The sequence below is a fragment of the Zonotrichia albicollis genome, chromosome 3 (assembly GCF_047830755.1).
Source record: "Zonotrichia albicollis isolate bZonAlb1 chromosome 3, bZonAlb1.hap1, whole genome shotgun sequence".
NCBI lineage: Eukaryota > Metazoa > Chordata > Aves > Passeriformes > Passerellidae > Zonotrichia > Zonotrichia albicollis.
Genome location: NC_133821.1, coordinates 5,402,791 through 5,427,363, shown reverse-complemented (window position 1 = coordinate 5,427,363; position 24,573 = coordinate 5,402,791). Strand labels below are relative to the sequence as shown.

General features: G+C 40.6%; 1 protein-coding gene across 1 annotated transcript in view; it reads left to right on the top strand.

Moving 5' to 3' along the window:
* The window catches only part of TFAP2D (transcription factor AP-2 delta), a 48,302-nt gene extending 26,410 nt beyond the window's left edge, over positions 1 to 21,892 (top strand). Inside the window, exons 6-8 of the mRNA XM_074538649.1 lie at positions 1,646 to 1,787; positions 8,150 to 8,263; positions 21,607 to 21,892. Of these exons, the coding sequence (XP_074394750.1) occupies positions 1,646 to 1,787; positions 8,150 to 8,263; positions 21,607 to 21,826 (476 nt within the window). The 3' untranslated portion in view covers positions 21,827 to 21,892. The remainder of the gene's footprint in view (positions 1 to 1,645; positions 1,788 to 8,149; positions 8,264 to 21,606) is intronic.
* Positions 21,893 to 24,573: the final 2,681 nt, after the last annotated feature.

The window sequence follows — 24,573 nt, the reverse complement described above, 5'->3', positions numbered from 1 at the left end:
TTGGCTTAACCAAGCCTGGCTGAGCATGGGATTCATCTCCCCACCTTCACTGCAGTTGCACCTTCTCATGTCAGATCATAGTAAATAGCGAGAAATCAGCACTTCTGAGTTTAATGATTTAATTTCATGATTAAGGGAAGCTAAATTCATAATTAACATTTTATTACATTGCTCAGAACAGCTGTGGAATTTCCATAGCTGGAAACATTCAAGACTAGGCTTGAAAAAGCCTTGAATAACGTCATCTAAGGCGATGCTGTCAGCAGAAGGTGATTTCCTGAGTTCTAATCTAGACTTTCCATAATTCCTCTGATTCCCTTTTGCCTTCTACTGTAGTACAGGATGATACATGCTTCAAGTGCTACTTTGTCTCCATTGACTTGAAAGTATTCCGTCAGACATCAATATTGACATTTAATCTGATGAATTCCACTGCAGATATTCTCAAAGAGAGGAGCTGCATGTCCTGTATCCCTCCTGACAGCTTCAGCCTTTTGAACTTCAAAGAGCCAGAGTCCAATGCCACTTCTCCTGATGGCAATCAAACACACAACTCTGAAAAAAAAAAAGAAAAATAAAAGTGGAAAAACCCTACAACCCCTGAACTCCAAAACTATTCTGGAGCACATCTCTGTTAGTCACTCATGCAGATGTGCTTCAACATACGCTTCTGGTAGCTGACCTACTTCTTCTTTCTGCAATGAGATGAGAGCAAGTGTCATCTGGAAATGCCTATTTCCCACCAGGCAAAACTAACTTTTGCACAGCTGTTCACAATCCAGACAGCTGCTTTTGATCAGATAAATCCCACACCGATGTTGTCAGAGTCACAGTGTGCAGGTCAGAGTGTTCAGTAAACCCTAAAATTAAATTCTGGATTCTCTAAGCTAGGGAAGAAGGTGCTTTTCTTTCAGATGCATTTGTCTGTCAGCACAGAGCTGGGTTCTTGTGTTCAGTCTTTGCCGTGAGGTAGAGAGGTGCTCAGTGCAACTGCCTTCTTCATCATCTTCCCTTGTTGTTTTGCCTGGTCAGTTTTTTTTGCAATCCTTCTGGAAACAAGAATATTTATTGAGTTCTCCCTTGGTGTCTGTTCTTCTCTGGTGTGGGGAACTTGTACTGTTGGCTTAACCTCTAAGGAAATGTAGTGGAATGTGTGTTACCCCCATGGGGCTTTTCTGGGGTAGAGGGTTCTTCTTCCATCACACCCAGGCACTAAGGCACCAAAGGCTGACTCAGGTCTTCAAAGTTGTTTATTCCTACTTTCTGCTCTTTTCCATGCCTTGAATATAAATTATGAACAGGGCTTGCAAAATTGGGCAGCTGCCCAATACTCACTGGTGGCAAGACAGGGCCAAGTGTCTTGGCCAGTATTTTCTCCTGAGAGGGACATCCTTCCATTGGATGAGAGGAATATCCTTCCTATCTTCTGCCTGGAATCAGCTGATGGCTAAACATCCACAGCCCAGCTGGGCTGAAATGTGTAACTGACTTGAGAATCGCTGTCTACAGAAGTGATTTGCTAATGTTTGGGTTTTTTTTTTTAAGAATGTAATAAATTCTGGAACAATAATAACAACAATGTAATGATGATGATGATGGTACTAATAACACTAAGAAATGACTGACCCATTTTGTTTGACCGCAGGGGAAGCGCTACATTTGGCCAGAGATTTCGGCTACACCTGTGAAACAGAGTTCCCTGCCAAGGCAGTAGGAGAGCACATTGCCAGACAGCACATGGAACAGAAAGAGCAGACAGCGAGGAAAAAGATGATCCTAGCGACCAAGTAAGGAGGGAGAGGGAGCAAAAAAAGAAATCGGTCTGTCACTTCTCCATGTGGGATCTGTGGGCTGGGGGAGGGAGGAGTGGGAGTATGGAGCTGGGATTGTGGTGGCTGCTATCACAGCAGTGCTCACTGGCTGTGGGTGAGTGAGATCCTCCTCAGAGATGCTGAAAGAGGGACCTGATTTACTGCAGTGAGGTTTTAGTGGCTGTGCTCTCATTGCCTGTGGTTTAGGGGGCACGTACGTCTTCCCAGATGCTTTGGTTTAGATGAGAGCAGAGGATATTATTACATGGTAAGATCTATGGGATGGAAACTGGCTTTGTCTCCTGTTTGTGTGTGAGCAGGAGATCTAAGACTTTGCTGAAGTACTGGTTACTGTTGGGTAATTATCATTAGTCTGCTGGGGGAGAGCTGGTTTGCAGAAGGACAGATCCTCTCTGGATGCAGACTGCCAGAGCTCCCCTGAAGTCAAAGGCACTGGAACAATGTACAACAGCAGGGGAGCTTTGCTAAAGACATTAAAGACACAAAGAGGCATCAGACTTCACTCTAAACAAGCCACTCTGTCTCCCTGGAGCAGTAACATCATGTTAGGATAACATTTCTTCTAGGTTAATTAGCCTTGATGAGGGAAGAATTAGCCTTCATGAGCCATGGGAAACAGAAATAAATAGTCTGTGTGGAGCAGGGCAGACCTGCCCTAGGTGTGTGGTCTGACTGTGTGGGGTAACCTTGAACACGTTCACAGTCTTGCTGTGCTCACTGCAGTTTCATATTTGAGGCTGAAGTAGAGCTGAGACCACAAATCCGAGCTCTCAAATCATCCCCTCCATGACAGAAGTGTTTGAAAACCCTTCCAGGCTGTGAATTTCCCTGTACTAGGGGAAAGGGCTGAGCAGCAACAGGATTGTCCTGTGTATCCCAATGTCCTTGTGCTTTGGCAAGATTCTTGGCCTTGGTGTCCCTCTTGTATCCAGAGCACTTTGCCCTGACAGTGACCCAGGGATGAGACGCTCTCAAACATCTCATGCTTGTGAATCCTATGAATATAGTCTGTGGTCCTTCCCTGGTCTGATAAAATCATCACCATGTGGATAGCAGGAATTTTCTGGTTGTGAAGGTGATGAGAGACCTCATATACCATGTTCCTAATTCCCCTGTACATTAAAAGGAATAATGTAAGTGGAATATTATCTTATTCTTACCTCTATCCACATTTAAGGGCTCATGGGGTTTCAGAGGCATGAGAATAAACCAGCTGGCCAGAAGAAATTCCTCTCTGCAAGTTGTGTCTCCCCATTGCTGTGTAGCCCATGAACATCCTGCCTCTCAGCTGAGGATTTGTCCCATTCATGGAACACAATTCAACCAAAATGATGCAAATTTTCCTCATTTTTCCCTGGCTCTAGTGAGAAATCACAAAGCCATGGGTTGTAATAATTGCTGGGTCACTTTTATGTCCTGTCCCCAAAGGCTGTGCCACTCAGGGCCTTATAGAAGTCTCACTACCCTTTCTCACCACCCCATATCCATTTTCTCATCCTCTTTCACTACTGAGATGAGGTATTATGGGCATGCACTGCCTCTAACCCCAATGAACTTCAGGCTTGTAGGCTGTTATCCAGCACTTGTTAGGAACAAAATTCCTTTTCCCCTCATCCTATCAGTTAAAAGCACCAGGAAATAGCTCAGAGAGGTCTGTCAATAATAGCAAGGCCACATCCTCCTGCAGTCCGTTTTGGAAACAGGGACAGATGGGTCAATGTGTGTGTTACTACTGCCCTCTCCTGCCTGCAAGGAGAACTGGGATTGCCAGTCCTGCCCAGGTGTTCCAGAGGCACAGGTCCACAACATCACAAAATCAGCATGGCATTTCCCAGCCATGCTTCTGCATGTCTGATGCAAAGAGCTCTAGACAATCATCAGGACTTTCCACTGCTCACCAGCCATACTGAAGCTTTAGGTTGGCAATTTCAGCAATTCCACAACTTCCCTGACTCATGGGCTTTTGAGTGATGACAGAAAAAGCAGGGTATTGTTATGCTGCTACCAAAACCAACACAGAAATTCCGGGGTGGTAAGATCACTCAAGCTTTGTCTGTGGAAAGAGCTGGAGTGCTGCTGCCTCTGTGTGTGTTGCTGCTGCCCACTGTGGGACAGAGCCAGAAGGCCACCAAAGTGCTCACATGTGTGGTCCTGAGGAAAAATAAGGGGAAAGAACAATTTCCACAATCTCCAGAATACAGGTGATGAGGAAAAACAAATGGAAAGGGTAAAATGGTTTCCACAGTTTTTCATATGTAGGTGTAATTCCATTATGGATTTAGACATCCAAATTCATTGGCTCAATTCAGCTGCCCAAACAAAGGCACCCACTGCCATTTGAGTTGAACTGGGTTATCCAGTTTGGCCACAAGCTGCTACTCCAGGGGCACACAGATCTCTTTTTGTTACTGTGTTGTATTTGCCAGTGGCTGTGGATGTCTTGGGTATTACAAATCTACATGTGGGTAATGAGACAGAGCCCTAAATGTCCACAATGATGAAGGCTCCAGGGTCCAGTAGGAGCTCCCAGGCCTTCTTGATGTCAAGGGCATCCAGAACTTGTAGTCAAGCAATCCACCCACCCTGAGTGGAAGCAGTTCAGCTGCCATGCACAGAACTGTGGCCCATGTGCCTGTGAAAGCTTAAAAATGATACTTTAGATGCCAACAGCCAACACATGGAGGCCACTGAGTTTAACTGACTCTTTTCATTACCCTGCTCAGCCTTACCTGGGCTGAGGCCATGCTGATAGAATTACAGGGAACAAAAACAGGACTGCTGTCCATCATGGAACAAATCACACTCATTTTGTTAAACTGCTTCACCTTCCAAAGCTGCCTCATGGAAATGGTCTCTCCCATTTGCAAACTCAGGACGTGCCTGGGACAGTACAAACTGATGCAACAGGATGGTGCCATGCTCTGTTCTAACAGTTTTATGGACTAGACAATGAAGAATGAGAGCTCTACTTAATAATTGTCATGGGAAGAAGGATGACTGGGCTGTGCAGGCACTGTTCACTGCTGAACACAAGGATCAGCAATGACAAGATGGGAGTGAAAGGGGCTGAAAAAGAGTTGAAAGGGTCAGAAAAGCATAAGCAATGAGAGAAATCAGTCTCCTACTCTTCTCTTTCTTTCCACTCACCTCCTTTGACTGAGCAGATGATTGTCTGGGCAAGTGGATGATTTTCTGGATGGACCAAAATGTTCCAAAAAAAGACTGAATTGTCACAATTCTGGCCAAAGGGTTTTTATATTGGCCTCTCAACCCTAGAAATATAAAAAAGGTCTCAGAATATGCATTCAATTCACATAGAAATAGAAAAAAATAGTGGGACCTGGTTTTATAGGGTTTTTAAACAGGGGTCCATTTGCCTTACAGAGGCATGAGAGAGCCTGAAAGGTTTTACAACAGGAGATAGAACCTGACCAGTTTGCATCTTGGACAGTTCCAACACTGCTGAAGGCTGTGTCAACTCTTCCAGTTGCTAAAGAGGCAAAACATCCTATAGGAAACATCCCAGTGTTTCACAGTACAGGGTTTTCCATATGATCAGAGGAACAGACACACCCACATTTACACAGACCAAACCAGAATACTGTGAATAATAATTTTATTGTGGAGTTGATTACAGCCAGCACAGACTACTCAGCATCTGGCTCATGACACTTCTCTGATATCTGGTCCTTGGATACCTGGAAACTCTGCCACAGTCAGAATAAATCAGATTAATGGGCTCACATTTGCCTCACTCTTGTACTCAACACCAGGCATTTGCTTCGGCCACTGGTAGGGATAACAGGCTCTTGTTTTGACCCAGTACAGAATTTTTTCTCTTTTTCTGGTAATATAGTGGATCATGTATCTCAAATCATTGAATGTCTCCTATTCAGGAGTGACCAGGACTTTTTTTATTAATCTGTGCCCCCCTAGGACAGCACAACCATCTTCCTTTGCTATTTCAAAATCACAGTCCAACTCAGCAAAAAATTGCCAACCCCTCTCCCTGTCACTCCCCCAGGTGATATTTTACTGGTAGTGGAGGCATTGAGGCACCAATTTTTGCCTAGAAATCCCCTTGAAAAAAAAAAGTAGGTTACTGCCTTTTGCAGGTTTTCATGTATAATAAAAAAGTTTTTTTTCTTTTCTTTCAATCTGCCAACATTCAGTAAAGACTTTTGACACTTGAAGATAGAAGGGAACTTAATTGCACACTTGGTTCTGACACTTTCCTTTGTTAAAATAAAAGAACTTTTAAGATGAACTTTTTCAACAGGTAGAAAGTAGAGGTTGGAGGAAGGAGAGAAGAGCAGTGCTGACAGGGCCGACTGGGGATAGTGGATTGTTTAGAAGCCAAAATGACTGACTGTTTTCAGTTGTTGAAAGGAACTGTTTTTCCTCTAAGGACCTGATTCATTAAAACTGTATGCTGCATTTACATACATTTCTGCTGAATACCTCTCTTTGCCTGAAAGGCTGGGGTGATGCTGTCTTTTCAAGCAGTCATTGTCTAGGTCCTTGCAGATGACAAGCATTTAGAGAAATCAGGCTTGGATGGGGTCCAGCAGCACAGCAGGAAACTGGTTTCTGCTTCTCCTCTTAGTCAAGAGAGAGCTTTCCAAGATCTCTGTTCCCAGCCTGTATCACTGTCATAAAGTAAAGGGTAAAACCAGCCCAGCACAGTTTTCTTGCTTATAAATCAGCAGTGAAGGACTTTGTAAAGACCAACAAGCTGAGTTTACCCACTTTTTCCTTTATACCCATGTCCCAAAAGACAGGAGTTACAAGGTGATAATGAAGAACCCAAACTTTCTCTAAGACCAGGTGTGCAATGAGTCTCCTAAAAGGGATCATGGACCAATAGAAATGATCTTTAGTCTTAGAAACTGCCCCTAGGCACAGTGGTTGCATCTATGCTGCCAAAATAAACCACACACATACTCTGAGTCATCAGATTGCACTTGTCCGAGTTACTAAAATATTAGAATGGCTCATTGAATTCTCACAAATATCTTTTGGACAAGTCCTGGGAGACAGCCCACAGTACATTACCCACAGCAGGGTCTATTCTCAGGAAGCCCCAGTGTTTAGGCGACCAGAGGACCATAATTGTATGGATGTTATCAGATGGTGACAAATGGTCTGCAGGTGTGAGGGTGGCCCTTGTCACTCTACACCTCACTGGGTGGCACTGTTACCAGGCTACATGTAGGCACTGTGACCAGTACCAGGTTAACCCAACAAAGATCAGGTCCCCAAGTGGGTGTCCTGATCATCTGGAGGTGACCATGCCCTCCTGATCCCCCATTAGTGCCTTTATTTCCAGTGCAGGCAATGGAGAGCTCCGTGCTGATTTGGACAGGTCCCTTTTCCTTTTTTCAATTAACTGAATCATAAACCAAGTGAAAGTAAGTGATGTCTGTTCATTCATGGTTCAGATAATGATCTTCTGAGTACATGAGCTAAATGGAACTGATTTGGATTCTTTTGTTAAAAGTTTGTTGGTAGAACATACCTAGGGTAATTTACAAACAGCAAGGCAAAAACAAAAGAACAAGAGGCCTTATTGTTGGGTGTTTCCTATTGCTAGGTCCTATATAGGGGAATTCCAGGGAATAAATTAAATCCCCAGGTGCTGAGGCATCATAAGAAGACTCAGGGAAGCCTGAGTGGGAGAGGGAAAACAGTGAGACCATCCATCCTTTACACAGAAAATGGGCTACTATGCTGGTGGGAGACCAGAGCAGACAGACCCTGAATTCCCACTACAAAGGGTCTTTCCTTCACACCCCCTTTGTCCTAAGGGCTGGGAGTCAGAAAGGCAAGTTCAAAATATCCAGAACTTCAACTTGCAGAAAAAGCAGTGCCCACAATGTAAACAAGCCCATGTACAAGTATTGGTGTATTTACACAAACTAAATAAGAAAGTAATCTACACATTTCAGGCATATTCTAATGCTAATTCACCATTTCCTTTGACCATAAGGCTTGCTGCCAATTAGCTAAGCTAGACTTAACACTGCCAGAATGGGTCCTATTCATGGATTTTAAAATCACATTTTAAAATGTTAGCATTAATAAAGTTCACAGGGAAAATATTCCTGTCCAAGAGATTCTGGATGTTGTTGGTTCTGTGAATTTGGGGCAGGTAAGCCAGAGATGGATTTGTTTGTCTTTAATTTCTGTAACAACAATTCTGCCAAGCAATTCTGTTATGATTGAGATCACTCAGGACAAGGTGGGAGTGTTTTGGGAATCAGCTTTATGGGGAAGATTACACCTGGTTTATTGAAGGATTTCCATTTTCCTTTTAGACAAATATGTAAAGAATTCCAAGACCTTCTAAGTCAAGACAGATCACCCCTCGGATCCTCCAGACCGACTCCAATATTAGACCTCGACATCCAGAGACATTTAACACATTTCAGGTATGATTTTGAAAGAGGAAACTGAAAATCCATACTTTTGATTTAGACTGCATATGATGTCTTAATGGTATTTGTTCCCTTACCTAAAAGACATGCAAATAATTAATTAACATCCATAATCTCTGCTGGCTGCGCCTATTAAAAATGCAGGCTTGCCCAGCAATGTAGTTCAAGTTTGCTGCATTCAACCTGCTTCTAGGACCACAATCTGGGTTTGGATAAGATATTTTCTGCATCTACTGGTCAAACCTCCCCATCTGGCCAGAAAATCGCCTTGCTTTAATATTAGCTAAATCATATCTTACAAGTAGATTGTCCAGAAGCATAGAAACTCAAGTTCTGAACAAATATAAATTAGTTGAAATAGAAATAATAGGAAGAAGAGGTTACATCCTGTCAAATTAAATAAATAATTCCAGAAGCTCCTCTATGCTACTGAGATCATTTGACAATGTCTTACAAGGATCATTTTATTAACTCTTTGGCTTCCAAAGCAGGCTGGCCTTGAAGTACATTACCTACTAAAACAATTTTACTGCACTAATTTCCAAACAACACACTAGAAAAATCTGGGAGAATGAAAGCTGACTCCACCAAAAAGCCAGACTGATGATATATTTAGACTCAGCTCTCGAGCAATATTTAAGGTACTGCTTTAAACAGGCTTAGAAGCTGTTTTGAAGACAAAGACCTATGATACACGCACATCAAGTCCAAACTTCATTAGAGTTTTATCCTAATTATGTATAAAAGTGTATAGAGGTTTTGGGGTCAAAAAGATTTATTAGCTCACGAGTTGCTGTACGATTTCACCTTTTTGCTTTAGGCATTGTGTCAGATACAGTCAGGACTGATGTGGGATCTTCCAGAAGTCCACTGTGAAATAGTGGGGTCATCTAAGATATCTATAAAAGATAAGCTGTATGAAACATTCTGGAGGTGCTCTGTCTTTGCTCAGGCCACGGAGGGATATACATGACTTGCTGAGACTACAGATTGTTAATTTTTTCCATCCACTAGCTTATATATGAAAAAACACCTGAAGAACTGTCCCAGAGAGCTGTTTACAAACCATAATATTAAGCAAATTTCATAGCACTGTAAAGACTTAGAACTGTGCTATATATTCTTTAGCACAACCAGCTGAGCCACTCTTCTTTCACTGGTTGGACAGACAACTTCCATGTCCCAGTGTCCCAACACCTGTTAGTTATTAAGATTCTGATAGGTGTTGTAATAACTAATGTCTAATAACTAACTTAGTCTCTCAGACTTTGAGTGGAATCCCAAAAATACCCACCATCCCACTTCTTCCATACACCTGTTGAGATGTGAGAAGCAAGGTTAATTCCCCATCTACAAATGAACACATTCCTGACATTCCTGTTTATTCTCACACACATCTGTGTGCATCCCACCTGTGTAAAAACACACCAGGACCATCCCACTCCTATTCTCAAGCAGTGCTGTGCATGTGCACACACAGAGCACCCAGCTGTGTGTATATTTTCCATAACACACACACCAAAACACCCAACTACATGCACACATCAAGAGAAACATCCTTATTTATGCAGAATGCTCATAGAGGGATTTTAATCAGCTACCTAAGCTTGTGGAAAAAGAGATAATTCCCTATTGCATGCACACAGAGGAAATGTGATAAGAGGTGGCTAATCCCCATGGATTTCTGTGTTTAAAGTAGAAATAGCAGTCAGGATAAAATGCTGAAGGCTTCAGCTACAAAACAGTTAACTGGTAGGGCTCCCATCCTTCCTTCTCTGATGCCTTCAGCAGTGGGAGGGCAAAGTTTCTGCAGTCAGCTCTGGATCAGGCAGCACTTTCTTTCATGTCTGCTGCAGGGCTTAAGTGTTGGGCTGAAGATGGGCACCTGGAGGAGCACAGGCCTTGATCCTACACAGGATCTTCCCTGGCCTTTAATCAGAGTCTTCTCTGATTGTGCTCAGGGAATGGCGAGGGCTGCCAGACCCAGAGGTGGAGCTGAGACCATATTCCTTTTCCAGCTGTGTAGAGATGCTGGGGTCACATCAGTTTCTGACCTGGGCTTCTGACTCTGCTCAGGTGTCTGTAGGAGCCTCCACTGCAGCCAGCTGTGCACCTTCTGCCACAGTGTCCAGGAATGTCACCTGTATAGCCTGAGAAATCTGAATTAAACAGGTCTAGCACAGATGTGTACATCAGTGTAGCTAGAATTTCTCTCTAAACTCCATTGGCTGCACAGTCTGGTCTAGATCTCCACCAGAATGGGAGATTAGCAAACTAGTACACACTAGACACATACACTGTGGACTGCTAAACCTAATGTAGGCAAAAAAAATCATTATTCGCATCTGCTAAATCTATCAGTCTTCACACCCAGATCATCTCAACTCCTACTACCATTCATTGTCTTCTTGAGATTAAATATCGCAGAATCATTGAATGTTTTGGGTGGAAGGGACATTAAATCTCACCTTGTTTCAACCCCCTGCCATGAGGAAACTAGAGAGTCTTTAATGTCCCTTCCAACCCAAATCACTCCATGATTCTATGATCTGATGAAATCTTCAGAAATCTGAAGACATTTTTTATGGCCATAAAAAAAATCAGAGGAATCACTCAAATGTCTATTATTAAAATAAGTACTAAGATATTAAAACACTTTCTGAAGAGCTACAACATCAGATATCTACAGTGGAATTGGATCCAGCCTCTACTACATTGGGGTGAAAGGGAGTTTTCTTTAGGAAAAAAATCCCCTACAGCTGTTCAGTGTTGAATTGTATACTCCACTTTCTCGTGATGTTACCTGTTCTATGTTAATTATTAGGACAAGGGTTCACAGCCTGGCACAGGTCAGATAGAAGCAGTTTTTTCTCCATTTCCTCTGTTTTAAATCTTCTGAAATTTTTACTTGTCTCTGAAATTTTTCCACTGAGTCTTAGTTCATCAAGATCTGCAAATGTGTCCAACCTGAAGTACAGGATAGTCCTCGTGAAGGGATCAGGAATGGTGTGTTTGCTCAAATTCCAAACTCAAATTTCACACAAAGCACAAAAATGAGAAATCTTCAAAGTAGCTGGCAGTGAGCCTGAGAACTGCTGTATTTTGCACAACCTCATGCAAAAAATCAGAGACTCTTGCACACCTCTGGTATACCCCTGTTTGTGCAGCTGCTATCTGAGATGTTCATCATGACCTGAATTCAAAATGCTCCATGAGGAATGATTTTCCAAAATTATTCAGTCATGAACAGTCAACTCAGACCCTTAATATTGTGCACTACCTGAGCCAGGATCTTTTTGTTTTTTTCATTCAATTTTTCTTCCTTTTCTATACATTTTAGAGGATATTACTGCAGAGAAATTACATTGATAACTTCACTTATCAGTAGGCTGTTGAAGTTATATTGGTAACTTCAAATATCTCGGTACTAGCAGATAAAAGTAGTGCCAGAGAAGAGGCATTGGCCATCTGAGCTTCTCTTCATCTGCAGAATTTCTGGGGTTTTTCTTCCTGATCTGAATTAAACTAAGCCAAACTATTCCTGGGCACAGTGGTACATATATATCACCAATAAAAGTGTAAGTTTAGAAATCCTGGAAGCACCAGCCCTCATTACAGCCCAGTCAGGTGCCTTGCCTGTGTTATAAATTTAGATTTAGGAAAGTCCTGCCTTGCCAGGGCTGGATCCCAAATCTCACAGGCTAAGTGTTGGGGTAGCTCAGATTCCCAAGCATTTCATAAATCTACATTCAGGAAGAGGCGATAGTTTGTAGGGCTGCCCAACTTGTCCTTCAGCTCTGCTTTGAGCTGGAAAGGTTGGAAGAGACCTTAAAGATCACCTTGTTCCAAACTCTGCCATGGGCAGTGACAATTCCACCAGACCAGGCTGCTCAAAGCCCCACTCAACCTGGTCTTGCACACCTTGAACACAAATAGTCCTGTGGGTTGTGCCTGGCCTGAAAGTCACCACATGAGCCACCCCACCCCCAGTTTCTGAGGAAAAATTAAAAATCATGAAACCATGTAGCAAACAAAAAAATCCTGGGAAAATCCAGTTCCATTACTAAGTGCTGCGACTTTTTGTCCAGACACAGGAGCCCTTTATTGTCCTCTAAAGGCTGATTTGTGCAAAGCATTTTTGGGTTTACTACAAAGGAGAGCAAAGTCAGCATATCAGTAGTAGAAAAGAACCTGACATTTTCTATAGCTTTAATGAGAGGAACATGTTTTTCTCACCCATTACTTTCAAAGTGGAGAGACCATAAGGATCATCAGGAGAGCAAAGAGTGAGAAGAGCAAGAACAAAAGAAATAGAAGTGAAAATGAAAGAGAAAAGGAAAGTACTTACAAAAAACTTACTTTCTTGTAAAATACTTGTAATATTTATGCTTAAAAAAATACTTATTTACTTTTAAGTATTTACTTATAAGTATTTTATAATAATTATAAAATACTTATGATATTTATAATACTTCTATATTTACAATACTTATCAATTACTTATAATTCAGAGGGTTTTTCCCCAGAATCCCACAGAATCATGTGAGATTTCTGTGTACCTGTGCATACATGTGAGTATGGAAGAGGAAAAAGCTGGGGAGTTAATTTCTCATGAAACTTAAACCAGATTGAAATCCTACAGATTTGAAAAATAAAAAAAGTAAAGTAAAGCTAAGGCTTCAGGAAAGGGAAAGGGAAAGGGAAAGGGAAAGGGAAAGGGAAAGGGAAAGGGAAAGGGAAAGGGAAAGGGAAAGGGAAAGGGAAAACTCCCTTTCACCCCAGTGTAGTAGAGGCCGGATCTAATTCTACCTTTTTTCAGGACCTTTCAGGTTAAATATATCTTTCTTTAGCATTGTAAGATTGTGATGTTTAGAGATAGCAAAAGGATAAATGTAAACAAAACATATGTAAAACACTGAGAATAATTCACTTTAGAAAAGCCCAGAAAGAGCAAACCAGGGCAATCATGACCTGCAGTAGGTGAAGACAAGTCTGTCTGGAGACACAAGAGCTCTGACATACACACACTCAGAGATTTTATGGCACAGGGAGTTGTGAGGGGAGACAGTGAAGTCTTGGATATTCCCCAACAGCGTAATTCTGCCTCTAAATCAGCAGAGCTGAATGGTGACATTGCAACCAACAGGTTCTTCTGCTGGATCTGGAGCAACATTGACAAACAGAACCATCAAACCCCGTCCTTGTCCTTTTAGGGCTGTACAGGTAGATCTCAGGCATATCAATGTGGGAAATATCCATAATTCCATATCACTCATCTCTGTGGTATTTTTGCACCACCCACAAGTTTAGTACATCCAGCCCTCTCCAGAGCAGAGAACCAGACCAGATGAACCAATTATTCTCTATTGAAGAGATTCCTGCTGTGAAGAAGGGAAGTGATTCTGTCACATTTCAAAGAAGGAATGAAGACAGGCAGAAATTATGACACCTCAAAAGATACACAAAAATTAATCTAATGAACTGTGTGACTTTAGATTTGGACACTGGATCACAATTGTCTATAATGTTTGGATGCTCCCGTGGTTCCCTGAATGAATTTGGCCAATATCATCTCTTTCTGTCCCAAACAATTGCCAGGCACTGCTCAGCCTTGCCTCATTTGGAAGCTTGGCTATGGCCACTACTTTTAGGTAAAAATGCTTGAATAATGGAGATGGGGCCAGGCTGTGCCAGATCACTCATGGCCTGAGGAATCTCTGTATTTTCACTTTCCTAATGCAGCTAAAGCTCAACGAACAGCATTCCTCAGCTTAAGAACCTTAGAGTGATTCACTTGTGTGGTGAATGGGGAGACTTGGGGTTGTTTTAGGTGTGAAGAGACATCCTGTTTCACATGCATCTGCCACTCAGATCAGCATTTAGGGAATCCCTCTAATTGGACCAAACATGTAAATCAATAAGACAGTGATTTAAGAAGAAAAATGTATATTTTAGATAATATTTCTCTCCTGTTGAGTGTAGATAGCAAATACCTTCTTCTCTCTTCCACTTCACTGTCACATCTGAGATTCAGCCAGGAACCTGAAAGTTTAACTTATATGTCTTCATGTCTTTTTCTTCTTAATTTGTCCTTACATCAGAACAGTTTTGTTGCTTGTTTTCTTTTTTTTTTTTTTACTTTTTAACAGAATTCTTTTCTCGGTTTCCCAGAATCTTGTGTAAACTAGAGTTAGCAGAAAACCCATCAAAAATAACCCACATTCTGTGCTGTAATACCAAAGCCTTAACACATGAACCTTTCAAACAGAAGACTTTCTGAGATTATACTCACAAGATCTGTGTCTGTGTCTTGGTTTATGAATACAGACTCCATGACCTCATCAAACGCCCTCCTAGCCTTACTTTCTTTACTTGTAAAATTTGGTATAGATATATCTTCTACATTTGCTTTTGGGACGCTTGTGTCTCTAAGAATCTGTGGTGTTTGGAGATTTCAGATATCCTACTAATGCCATCCATCATATAGGGAAAGGAGATTATCCACTAATTACTGCAGCAGTATTTGATCCTTTACCTTCAAGGCAACATTTCATCAAGATGCAAAATGACACCCAGATCTTCTATTTTATATATAAAGACAGCAAAACAACAAAGGGAAAACTACTTTCTTGTACGTGACACTCCTTTCACTGCAGAAACCTTATAAAAAGAGACACACAAAAAGTAATAGGTTCAGAATACTAAAGTTAGGTAATGAAAGCAATCAGCCTCCTCATGGATTATTCCGTGTTCTGTCAAGCCATCCAGCTGATTTGAAACTCCCTTCCTGTGAAACCGTTTGAGACGAGAGTCTTGTCGCTCAGCTGCTCGCTGAGCCTGGAGCTGTCAGCCTCCTGCCAGTGCCTGGCATCACGCTGACGAGGTGACACGGAAAGTGACAGACAAGAAACCAGGATCCCAGACTTTGGGAGCCGAGAGAAAGTAACATCCTTCTTTCCAAAGGGGAAAACGGAGCACTGAAACAGGTTTTGAAGCTCAGCATGTTCTTTAAACTGTAACAAGAAGCCAAGCCCAAAGACTTACTTGTGGGTTGTCTTCAAAGGTGTGTTCACCCCCTTTTGTACATTGTTCTCTCTTATTTTTTTTACGCTTTGCTTATCAGGAGGTAGAGCAGCTTCTGTCGTAACTCCAGTGATCTCAGTTCACAGCAGCAGCCTCCTGTTTGGATGCAAGGACTGGAAGAAGCCTGGTGCGCAATGAAGTTTATGGTGAAACACCTCTGGTGCCCTCTAGAGTTCCCTGATTTCCAGGAGCTTCCTCAATCTTTGGATTTTGTTAGCTGAGAGGAGTAACACTGGTGTCCAGCACTGAGGCACTAGGAAGCAACCAATAGTTTCATTCTTTTTTCCTTTTTTTAAATTTTATTTTTACTTTTTTTTTTCCTTTTCTCTTTATTTACCGCAAGTCTTAGAGTGACTTCTTCTGGTATCATTCCCTCACCTCCTTTCCAAGGGATTCCTTCTTTGAGCTTTACTTAGTAAGGTCTCAATCATCTTGTCCTGCTCTCTTGATGAACTAAATCTTTTCTAATTTCTAATATTGTTAAAGGTTTTTGTCATGGTTTTTATGATACCATATTCCCTTAAAGTCACAATTTATGGAGTCAAAAAAACAGACAAAAATCTGTTTGCTTTTTTTAATCTGATTCCTTAAATGCTAAGTTCCATAACCACGGGGAAAAATATGTACATTCATTATAGAAGCAAAAAAAATCTTGAGGGTGCTTAGATTTTCAACACAGCACTTAAAATTTCTTAAAGCTTTTAAGGGACTCTTGTGTTTCCCAAAAGAAAAAGGAATGCCCTCCCCTCCTTTCCAAAGTAAAAGGCTACAAAATCGATTACATTTTGTCATGAGTATGTTTATAAAAGCTAATTCTTGGTCTCTCTCATTTGACCAGGGCAATAGGGCTGCTCAGCTACATTTCCTCTCTGGAAAAGTTTATGGATGGTAGTAAATAGAATGAACCTCATCTGTTTCTTTGCCTTCCCATAAAGTAAAGATGAACCACTACATGTTTTAAACTTTGGTCTACAGTTCAGAAACACTCCACAGTTTTTGGAAGTTTCAGGTCTGTTGCCTGGGTAATTCTTAGTGTGAATAAGTCCCAAATTCCTCTTGGTGTGAATGAGCCCCAAAGCCTGAAATTTACAGATCCAAAAAAAAAATTATCTTAAATTTGGGGCATCAGCCAAAAAAGATTATCTTGAATGTGGGTCATCAGCTCTAACACTCTCCTCCTATTTTCTCCGTGGCTTTTACACACGGTAGAAGGAAGTCCAGTTGCTTTGGAGGACATGTCCTTAATACACTATGAACAGAAGGGAAACAAGAGAGCCTAGTTTGAAGGCAACTTCTGTACTGTTTGCTACTCTGATCCTTCTTATCCCTGTAATATACACTGCCCATGTTCTGATTTTTGACTATCAATCTAACTTTTGTCATGGTTAGACCTTCTGAGCTTCTGAAGTAAAGTTGTCACCATTTAACCTCTTAGGCAACCTTCACAAGAGAGACCTTGAAATCAACAGAAGCACCTCAAAGTCAATATTTTCACCTCTATATTCAGATGTTATTTGTGTCAGTGAAGAGATACAAATATTTTACCATTTCCTTTATAGCCATTAAACATCATATCATATCTTACCACCTATCATCAGCTCTGTGCTGTTGAATTTGGATAATCATGGAGTTTTCCCAAAGGTCTAAGAAAATCCGACCAATAAGTTCAAGGTTACTTTGTCTTCATTATTATAATTATTTTAAAGGGCTTATTTATTTTAAATGAGGATGTAAACATTCAGTGCAGATGGCCTCTTCCCCCCCCCACTGAGAGGGAAGCTGTTTCTTTTGCTTCATGTCAGAGCTTCACCAGCCTGGGGTAGGGAGGAGTCCTTGAGGTGGCTGCCAAACGAGACTCCAAGCCTTCAGGCACACTTGGATCTTTCCACTTTTAAGTAAGGCCATCATTAAAACATGAGCAGACATAATTGCATCATAGCATTGGGCAGAATTACAGGCAGGTCTGGATATCCTTAAGCACCAGGCTTTGTAATGTGTTGGCCTGATATTCATTGCCTTTTTCTGCACCTGTCCAACACCAGAATCAGAGATTTCAGCCTTGCCTCTCAGAACAATAAATTTGGTTTACAGGAGCTGGAGGGGGATGCACTACAAACCTGAGAATACCCAGAAGACTCCATTATGAAACCACCATGTTTAATTTTAGGCTTATAAACCCAAATGAAAGTATGATAATGAAAGCAACTCCTTTCATAGGTGTGGAGCATACCAAAAATGAACCAATTTCAGCGTGAGCTCAATTAGCCTGGAAAATCAGGCAGCTAAATTTGACTTTCAGGAAACACATTTGAATGCTCTGCCATTAATCTTCCGTCTGTTATATCTGATTTAAATGTTAAATCAGATTTTCTCCCAAACTTGAAACATACTTTCATCAGCAAAGGGAAATTATCCAACTTTCTTGAATTTTTCAAAGACTTTAACTTGCAGAGAAGTAAGGACCACCAAAATTAGAGCAAGGGGAATTACTGATAGAAATGTGAGATAAAGTAGAAGATAATATCTCTCGGCCTTTTTATGCTCATTACCTAAAGTGAGCCTAATAAAATACACCCTCATAGGAGCTTGGCAAGAAGGGCTGGTTAGAAATTTTCTATAAAATTATTTCTCTTAATAAGCTTCATGGGAAAATTAAAAGGCTCTGCATATCCCCATTTGTGGAGAAGAATCTATTCATCAGGAACTGAAAGTAGAGTTACCACAAGATTCTGCAGCACCATTTCACTAAAAAGATTTGGCTTTTTAATAAGAAACATAAGGCTATGTTGGTGAGAGCTGCCATATTTAATGATTACTGGTAATTAAAAGGCTAAACTGTAAAGGAAATAGACCCCTTACTCACTCCAAAACATTATTTTCCTATGAGCAATAGTTTTTTAGACCACAAGTTTCAGATTCTGCTCTGGATAAAGTAGCAAAAAAGTGCTTTTATGTAATCTGGATGTCTGAGCTTCTCATGTAGTCAATTAAGATCTAGGGCAAGACATAGCCGAGTCTTTTTTAGATGCTATTAGGTATTCCATCCACCCACTGCTGCTTTAAAAGGGTCCTGGTCCCCTCTAACCCCCCTGTTCACATGACACAGATGTCTGGGTACCCCAGAACATCTCAAATAGCACCCAAATCACATTTCGACTTAGGATGGAGCCCCTAGTGTAGCCAGAAGAATGGGGCAGCTAACCATAAAGGAGACACATCCATTTAATGTGCTAATTCCTTCTCCAGACTTCTGTGATTTCTGTATTGAGCAAATCCCCAGGGCTCAATTCATTTGCGTAAACAATTTGAGATACACCCAGCACTAGAACATCTAGAAGCAGGCTGGACTTCAGTCCTATGTCATATCCATCAAATCTGTGCAGGTGTTCCAAATGTCACAGGACATATCAAATCACTGTAGACTCTTACAGGCAGGAAACTCCATTAAGTCCCCTTTGGTGGTAACACAAGTTTGGCGCTGTTGATGTTTACACGTACAAGTTGGCACCCCCACTTATGTACCTTAATATCAGATTTTGTCCCATTCTGGTATTTTCTACAGTCTTGTTCAGCATTTCAGAACATTAAAGTTTGTTCCCACCCCTAGTGGTCATTTCTGAGACAATCCCTCCAAGTTTTGAAGGTTGTATTCCCACTTTACTGCTCAGGGTCTATTGAGCTGTCAAATGAACACAGTATCATTCCTTTTGTTCCCAAACTTCAAAAAGTTTCAAAAATTGTAGGCCAGAAAGTTTCTTTTCCATTTAATCCTGTATTAAACTTACTGTTTTACTTGACCTTCTCAGCCTCTACAATGCCCTGGAAGCAGATTGTAGCCAGATGGGGATTGGTCTTTCTTCCCAGGTAACAAGCGATAGGACACAAGGAAACAACCTCGATTTGAGCCAGGAGAGGTTGAGATTGGATAATAGGAAAAACTTAGCTGAAAGGGTGGTCAGGTATTGGAACAGGCTGCCCAGAGACATGGTGAAAGTGTTCAGTAATCCCTGAAAGTGTTCAATAATCACATAGATGTGGCTTTTGGGGACACAGTTTAGTGATGGGCTTGGCAGTGCTGGGGGAATGGTTGGACCTGATGATCGTGGTGGTATTTTCCAACCTAAATGATTCTATGATTTTATGATTTGCATCTACTGGAAATGAATGAATGAATGAATGAATGAATGAATGAATGAATGAATGAATGAATGCAGATATTTCCAGATTCTATAATACATACACTAGTTTTATTTATTTGCAAGATCATAAAGATCTTTACATGTCTCAGTACAGTCCATTCTCCAAATCAGGACCCAGAAAATCACACAAGCAGTGTAAAAATAGTGCAATAACATAACTAGTAATGATACCTTTAATTTCCTATTTCTTGCTCACTGTTTCTGCAAACTCCATCACATTTTAATTTCTCTGGACTTCTGAAGACCAGAAATTATTATAAAATGCAACACAAAATCATTAAATCACCTGACTCCTAAAGTGACTCGAAAGGGCTTAAAGTATTCATATATGCTACTGATGATCTAGTTTTTACAGATATTTAAAACATGACTTACAATGATGATTTTTATATTTCTGGTATGCCAGGCATGCCTAAAAAGAAAATAAAATTAAACTGAGGTATGTTTACCTCTTTGCAATGCTAAATTATAAAGATCCAGATATTGATACAAGTTCAAACTTCAAGCATCCAAACTTTATGTGGTATTATTAATTGATGTCTGCAAAATATTGCTTGTAAATATTTAATTATAATTTTCCTTGCATTACTAACTGGGAATAAATATAGATTCCTGCTTTGAAAAGTGCCTGGAGACTGATGGATAAATGTTCTAAATGCTAGTTATTTGTATATAACCTTTTGGAGACCTTTTATAAAAGACTATGCCACTCCCAATCTGAAATGAAGACATATTTCCATATTGAGCACTCATTTTGATGTAGAGTTTACATATTTTTTGTGTCTTCCCTAAGATACCAGCTTTCCTATCAAATAGGTTTCCCATGTCTAGCAGACAGAAAGGTGATCCCAAAAAATACCTTGAAGCCTTTTCCATGTGGTTTTTTTTGATACATACAGCATCCTATCAATTGTCCATGTCCTGTAAAACCTCTTTCCCCTTAGTCCCTTCATTTTCACTTTTTTTAAAAAAAGCTGGAAAGACTGAGAAACCAAACTGCAGAGGAAACAGGTCACTGAGATGAAATATTCCTATTTCTAACCCTCACATGGGTCTCTGCATCAGATCAGAATTTACTGATGTGGTGCCCAAGACAGCCAAAGAGTGACTGTAGGGACAAAATCTTAATAAGCAGGGAATAGGAAACTGTTATTTTTCCTTGGCAAAATCACTGTGATGTGGGTTTTATTTTCCCTTCACTCAAATCAATATAAAGTATTGATTTCCCAAAAATGCCCACAAACTCAAAAATTAGCTTCTGTTCCTTTCATTAATTCAGCCTGGCTATACCAGCCCTATGTGAAACATTTTCTGTTCATTGCTTGAGCATGGGTATTGGCCAAGGGTATTGGCTGGTGTCTATTCCCAACAGGAACTTCAGATCTCACCCTGTTGGAGTGGTCCATGAGTGTAGCAGCAGGGATATGACCAAATCATGCCAATTGTGCTGAGGGTTGGAGATGGTATCCTTGGCTTTGCTGAATTTCCTAGTACAGATACAGTCATATCTTCATTTAGAATAACCAGGTCATGTTTAAGAGCTATAAAATCACAGAATCATTAAGAGTGGAAAAGATCTCCAAGATCATCAAGTCAACCAAGTATGATCCAGAATTTTGAATAAACCACACAGAATTCCTTTTATTTACTCAAGAAGGGGGAGCCAGACTTTATGACACTGGAAAATTAGCAATGCTGAAGAGCCAAGGGCATGGATTCTGTCTTGGCTTCTCTGAAGTCAACAGCCCTGTGTCAGTCTGCACTTGCTGAGAGTCTGTCCCGTGGTGTTTCAGAACTGAGGCTCCACCAAAAACAACCTTTGAAGCTGCATGCAGTCTGCTCTTTGGCTCTATTCCTTTCTTTTCTGTTTCTCCCACAGGTAATAAATAGTTTAGGGAGCAAATCTTGAATTTCAGTATAGCAAAATGAGCGTGCTGTAAACTCCTCGGTGTTTGGGGCGCATTGATATTTATGTGTGTGTGTGTATTTCTTTCCCTTTTTTTTCCTTTTTTTTTTTTTTTTCTTCTTCTTCTTCTGTCTCCTTCCCATTTGTAGTTTGATCACTCACGGTTTCGGAACTCCTGCAATATGTGCTGCCCTAAGCACTTTCCAAACTGTTCTCAGTGAAATGCTGAACTACTTGGAAAAGCACACATCGCACAAAAACGGAGGAGCGGCGGAATCCGGCCAAGGACACGCCAACTCGGAGAAAGCCCCCCTGCGGAAAACTTCAGAGGCTGCTGTGAAAGAGGGCAAAACAGAAAAGACAGACTAGCTACATCAAACAGAATCTATTTCGAGAGAGTTCTTGCTGCTGATATTTTTTTTAAATATATATATCATTGAGGGCAATTTATCTCCAGTGGACCAAATCCAGAGGAAAAGAAAAAAAAAAAAGAAGGGGGGGAAAAAGGAAAAAAATAGTAAAAAAAGAAAATAAAAAGAAAATAAAAAAGAAAGATTAAAACAGAGAGAAAGAGAGAGCGTGAGAGAGGAAAGTATTCAACCCTAAGAACAGCAGTGTACAGTAATTGTGTGATGAAATTGTCACTTTTTTAAAATTTATGTTGCTCTAAACTGCTTTTTTGTGCACGTAGTATTTGATTGTTCTGAATGATACACTAACACTGTTTTTTATAAGCACTTCTGGACTTGGCTGAGGTGGCACATGAAATTTGAAGCACTTTCTTCTCCGGCAGCAGAGTTAGGGTCAGTGCATCAGTTGTGGGACACACAGTTCCAGCATCCTGACTTTGCTCTCATGCTGGATAGATTGAAAGAAAGGCTTCCTCTGGTCCATGGGAAATGCCTGATCTACTCACCATTGAAAAAACAACATGGAAATCTGGTAAAAAGGAATTCTTGGGTCATGGGACAAATGAACCATCCTGTACATGGGAATGCAAAATAAATCTGCACTGGAATGAGGCCAGAACCTGTTAGGGATCTGTCCTGACCATTCAAGCAGCAGCCATGGTGTCTCTTGTGAAAAGAGCATGGCAGACTAAAAGGAAAACAAACCTTGATAGTCTCAGTAAGAGCCCTGATCCCTCTGTGAACTTCAGTTTAAATGACAGCATGGGCTTCTGTTCTCTGTTTTCTCAGCTCCTGGTACCACAGCACTCTGCCATACCTGGGTCTCTGTTCAACACAATCAGTGCAGGCAATTGGAGTCACCTTTTGTGTTGCCCTGATTTTATGATGCTTTCTTTTCTTCAACAGCTTGTTTCTGCAGCTTTATTGTCTTTATAAATCCAGCTGAGGTGCAGAGGTCTAACAGAATCCACTCACTGGAAATAAAATAAAAACAAAACAACAAATAAGACAGATTGGCTTAGTCCACAACAGCTGAGTGGTAATAACCTTGCTAATGTACTTTTGAAATATTACTTTACCACCTACCACACGCAGAAAACATGGGAGGTATAGCTTGAGCTCAAGACTCTGAGTCTAGGGACTTTTTCCAGTCACATTTTAACTCCTTCAACGAGACTTTATTCCATTCTTTTTCTTGTTTCTCTAACATCACCTTATTGAGAAAGTTAGGAAGGAATGGGCTTGGTGTTGTCCATCTAAACTCTACTTGAGATCAGAAGAACCAGACCTTTTCTTCCAAGAGACAATTCAGCTCTTTCTGTGATAGGAAAAACAATAGCTGTCCATGTGTAAATGTTTAGAGTCACTTGAGATGTTTTAGGTGTCTAAATCAGAGTTTTGACAGTTATGACATGAAAGCTTTAGGAGAACTGGACTCACCTGGAGGAAGAGCTGGAGGATCCCAGAGACAGCAGTAGATAACTGTGGGTGACAAAAGCTCTCACACACATTTTCAATTTTTAGAAGTTGTTAGCATGGATTATACCTTGGATGATCAGTTTAGACTAAACCTAGGGACTGTGACAAATACCTGCAGTGTTTAGAGCCAGATGCAAGTAATTAAATTGAATTAACAGTGTCACCCTCACCATTCAAATTATGGAAGGCAATAGAGTGATGATGGCATGATGCTGCTCATCTCCTTTCCTCTAAAAAGTAAGAAGTCCCTGATTGTTTATTTAAAGAAACCTGGGGGGAAAAAGTCCTGTGATTTTGCCCAGAGTTGTCCTTGCTCAGTGTAGGTGTATAAATCAGATACCTGCTTTAGTGCTATCCAGTCACCCTCCTGCATTGAGGGAAACAGGTGTATCTCCATGGGACTCCACCTCCTTAACACACCAAGATCAGATAAGTGCCTCAAAAAATTAATTTTATTAAATTAATTTAATTAATATGTACCGGCACTTCTGGAGAAAAGCTAAAATCAAATTAACAGTCCTCAGAGATGTCTTCAGCAGAAACATTTTGGAACTGTCCTAGAACATTAAATACTTGAGTGTGAAAGTAGGTAACCGTGATTAAAAGTGAAAAGGAAACTCATTCTTCTTTTTCTATTGCCCAAATTGAGGGAGAGGAAAGGGAAAAATCAAAAGTTTGACTGTGCAGATTTGCCACATCTGTAAAATATGTGCTGTAAAGCAATTTAATTTGAACCTCTCTTTCAAGATGTGGATAAATTCAAATTAGTTTTTGTTTGGGAAGAAAAATATAAGGAAAATGTTTTTAAGATCCTTTTCAGTTTTTTCCACTAAAATATCAACTTTTTGGAGAAGGAGGAATAAATGATTTGGCATATAAATCTGAAACTGTTGTTAAAGCAACATTTTATTACCATAAAATTAAAGTGCTTAACATCGCAAATAATATGTATACAGCCTAATATTAAATATTTGCCTATTTAGGATATGGTCCAAGATCCCAACAATAATTTATTTCAAGACTTGTGTCTCTCACTGTTACGTAATCACTATGAGTGTCTGCTCCTTAGGCAACAGATTATTTTTGGCCTGGATTACCCTTTCATCTATTACTATTTATAAATCTGAGCACACTTAAAACCCCAGAACTCCAGTTTTTGGCTTAATGACCCCTGTATATTTTTGTTAATTGTCCATATAGATCTGATTCTACCTGGTTGAACTGCTA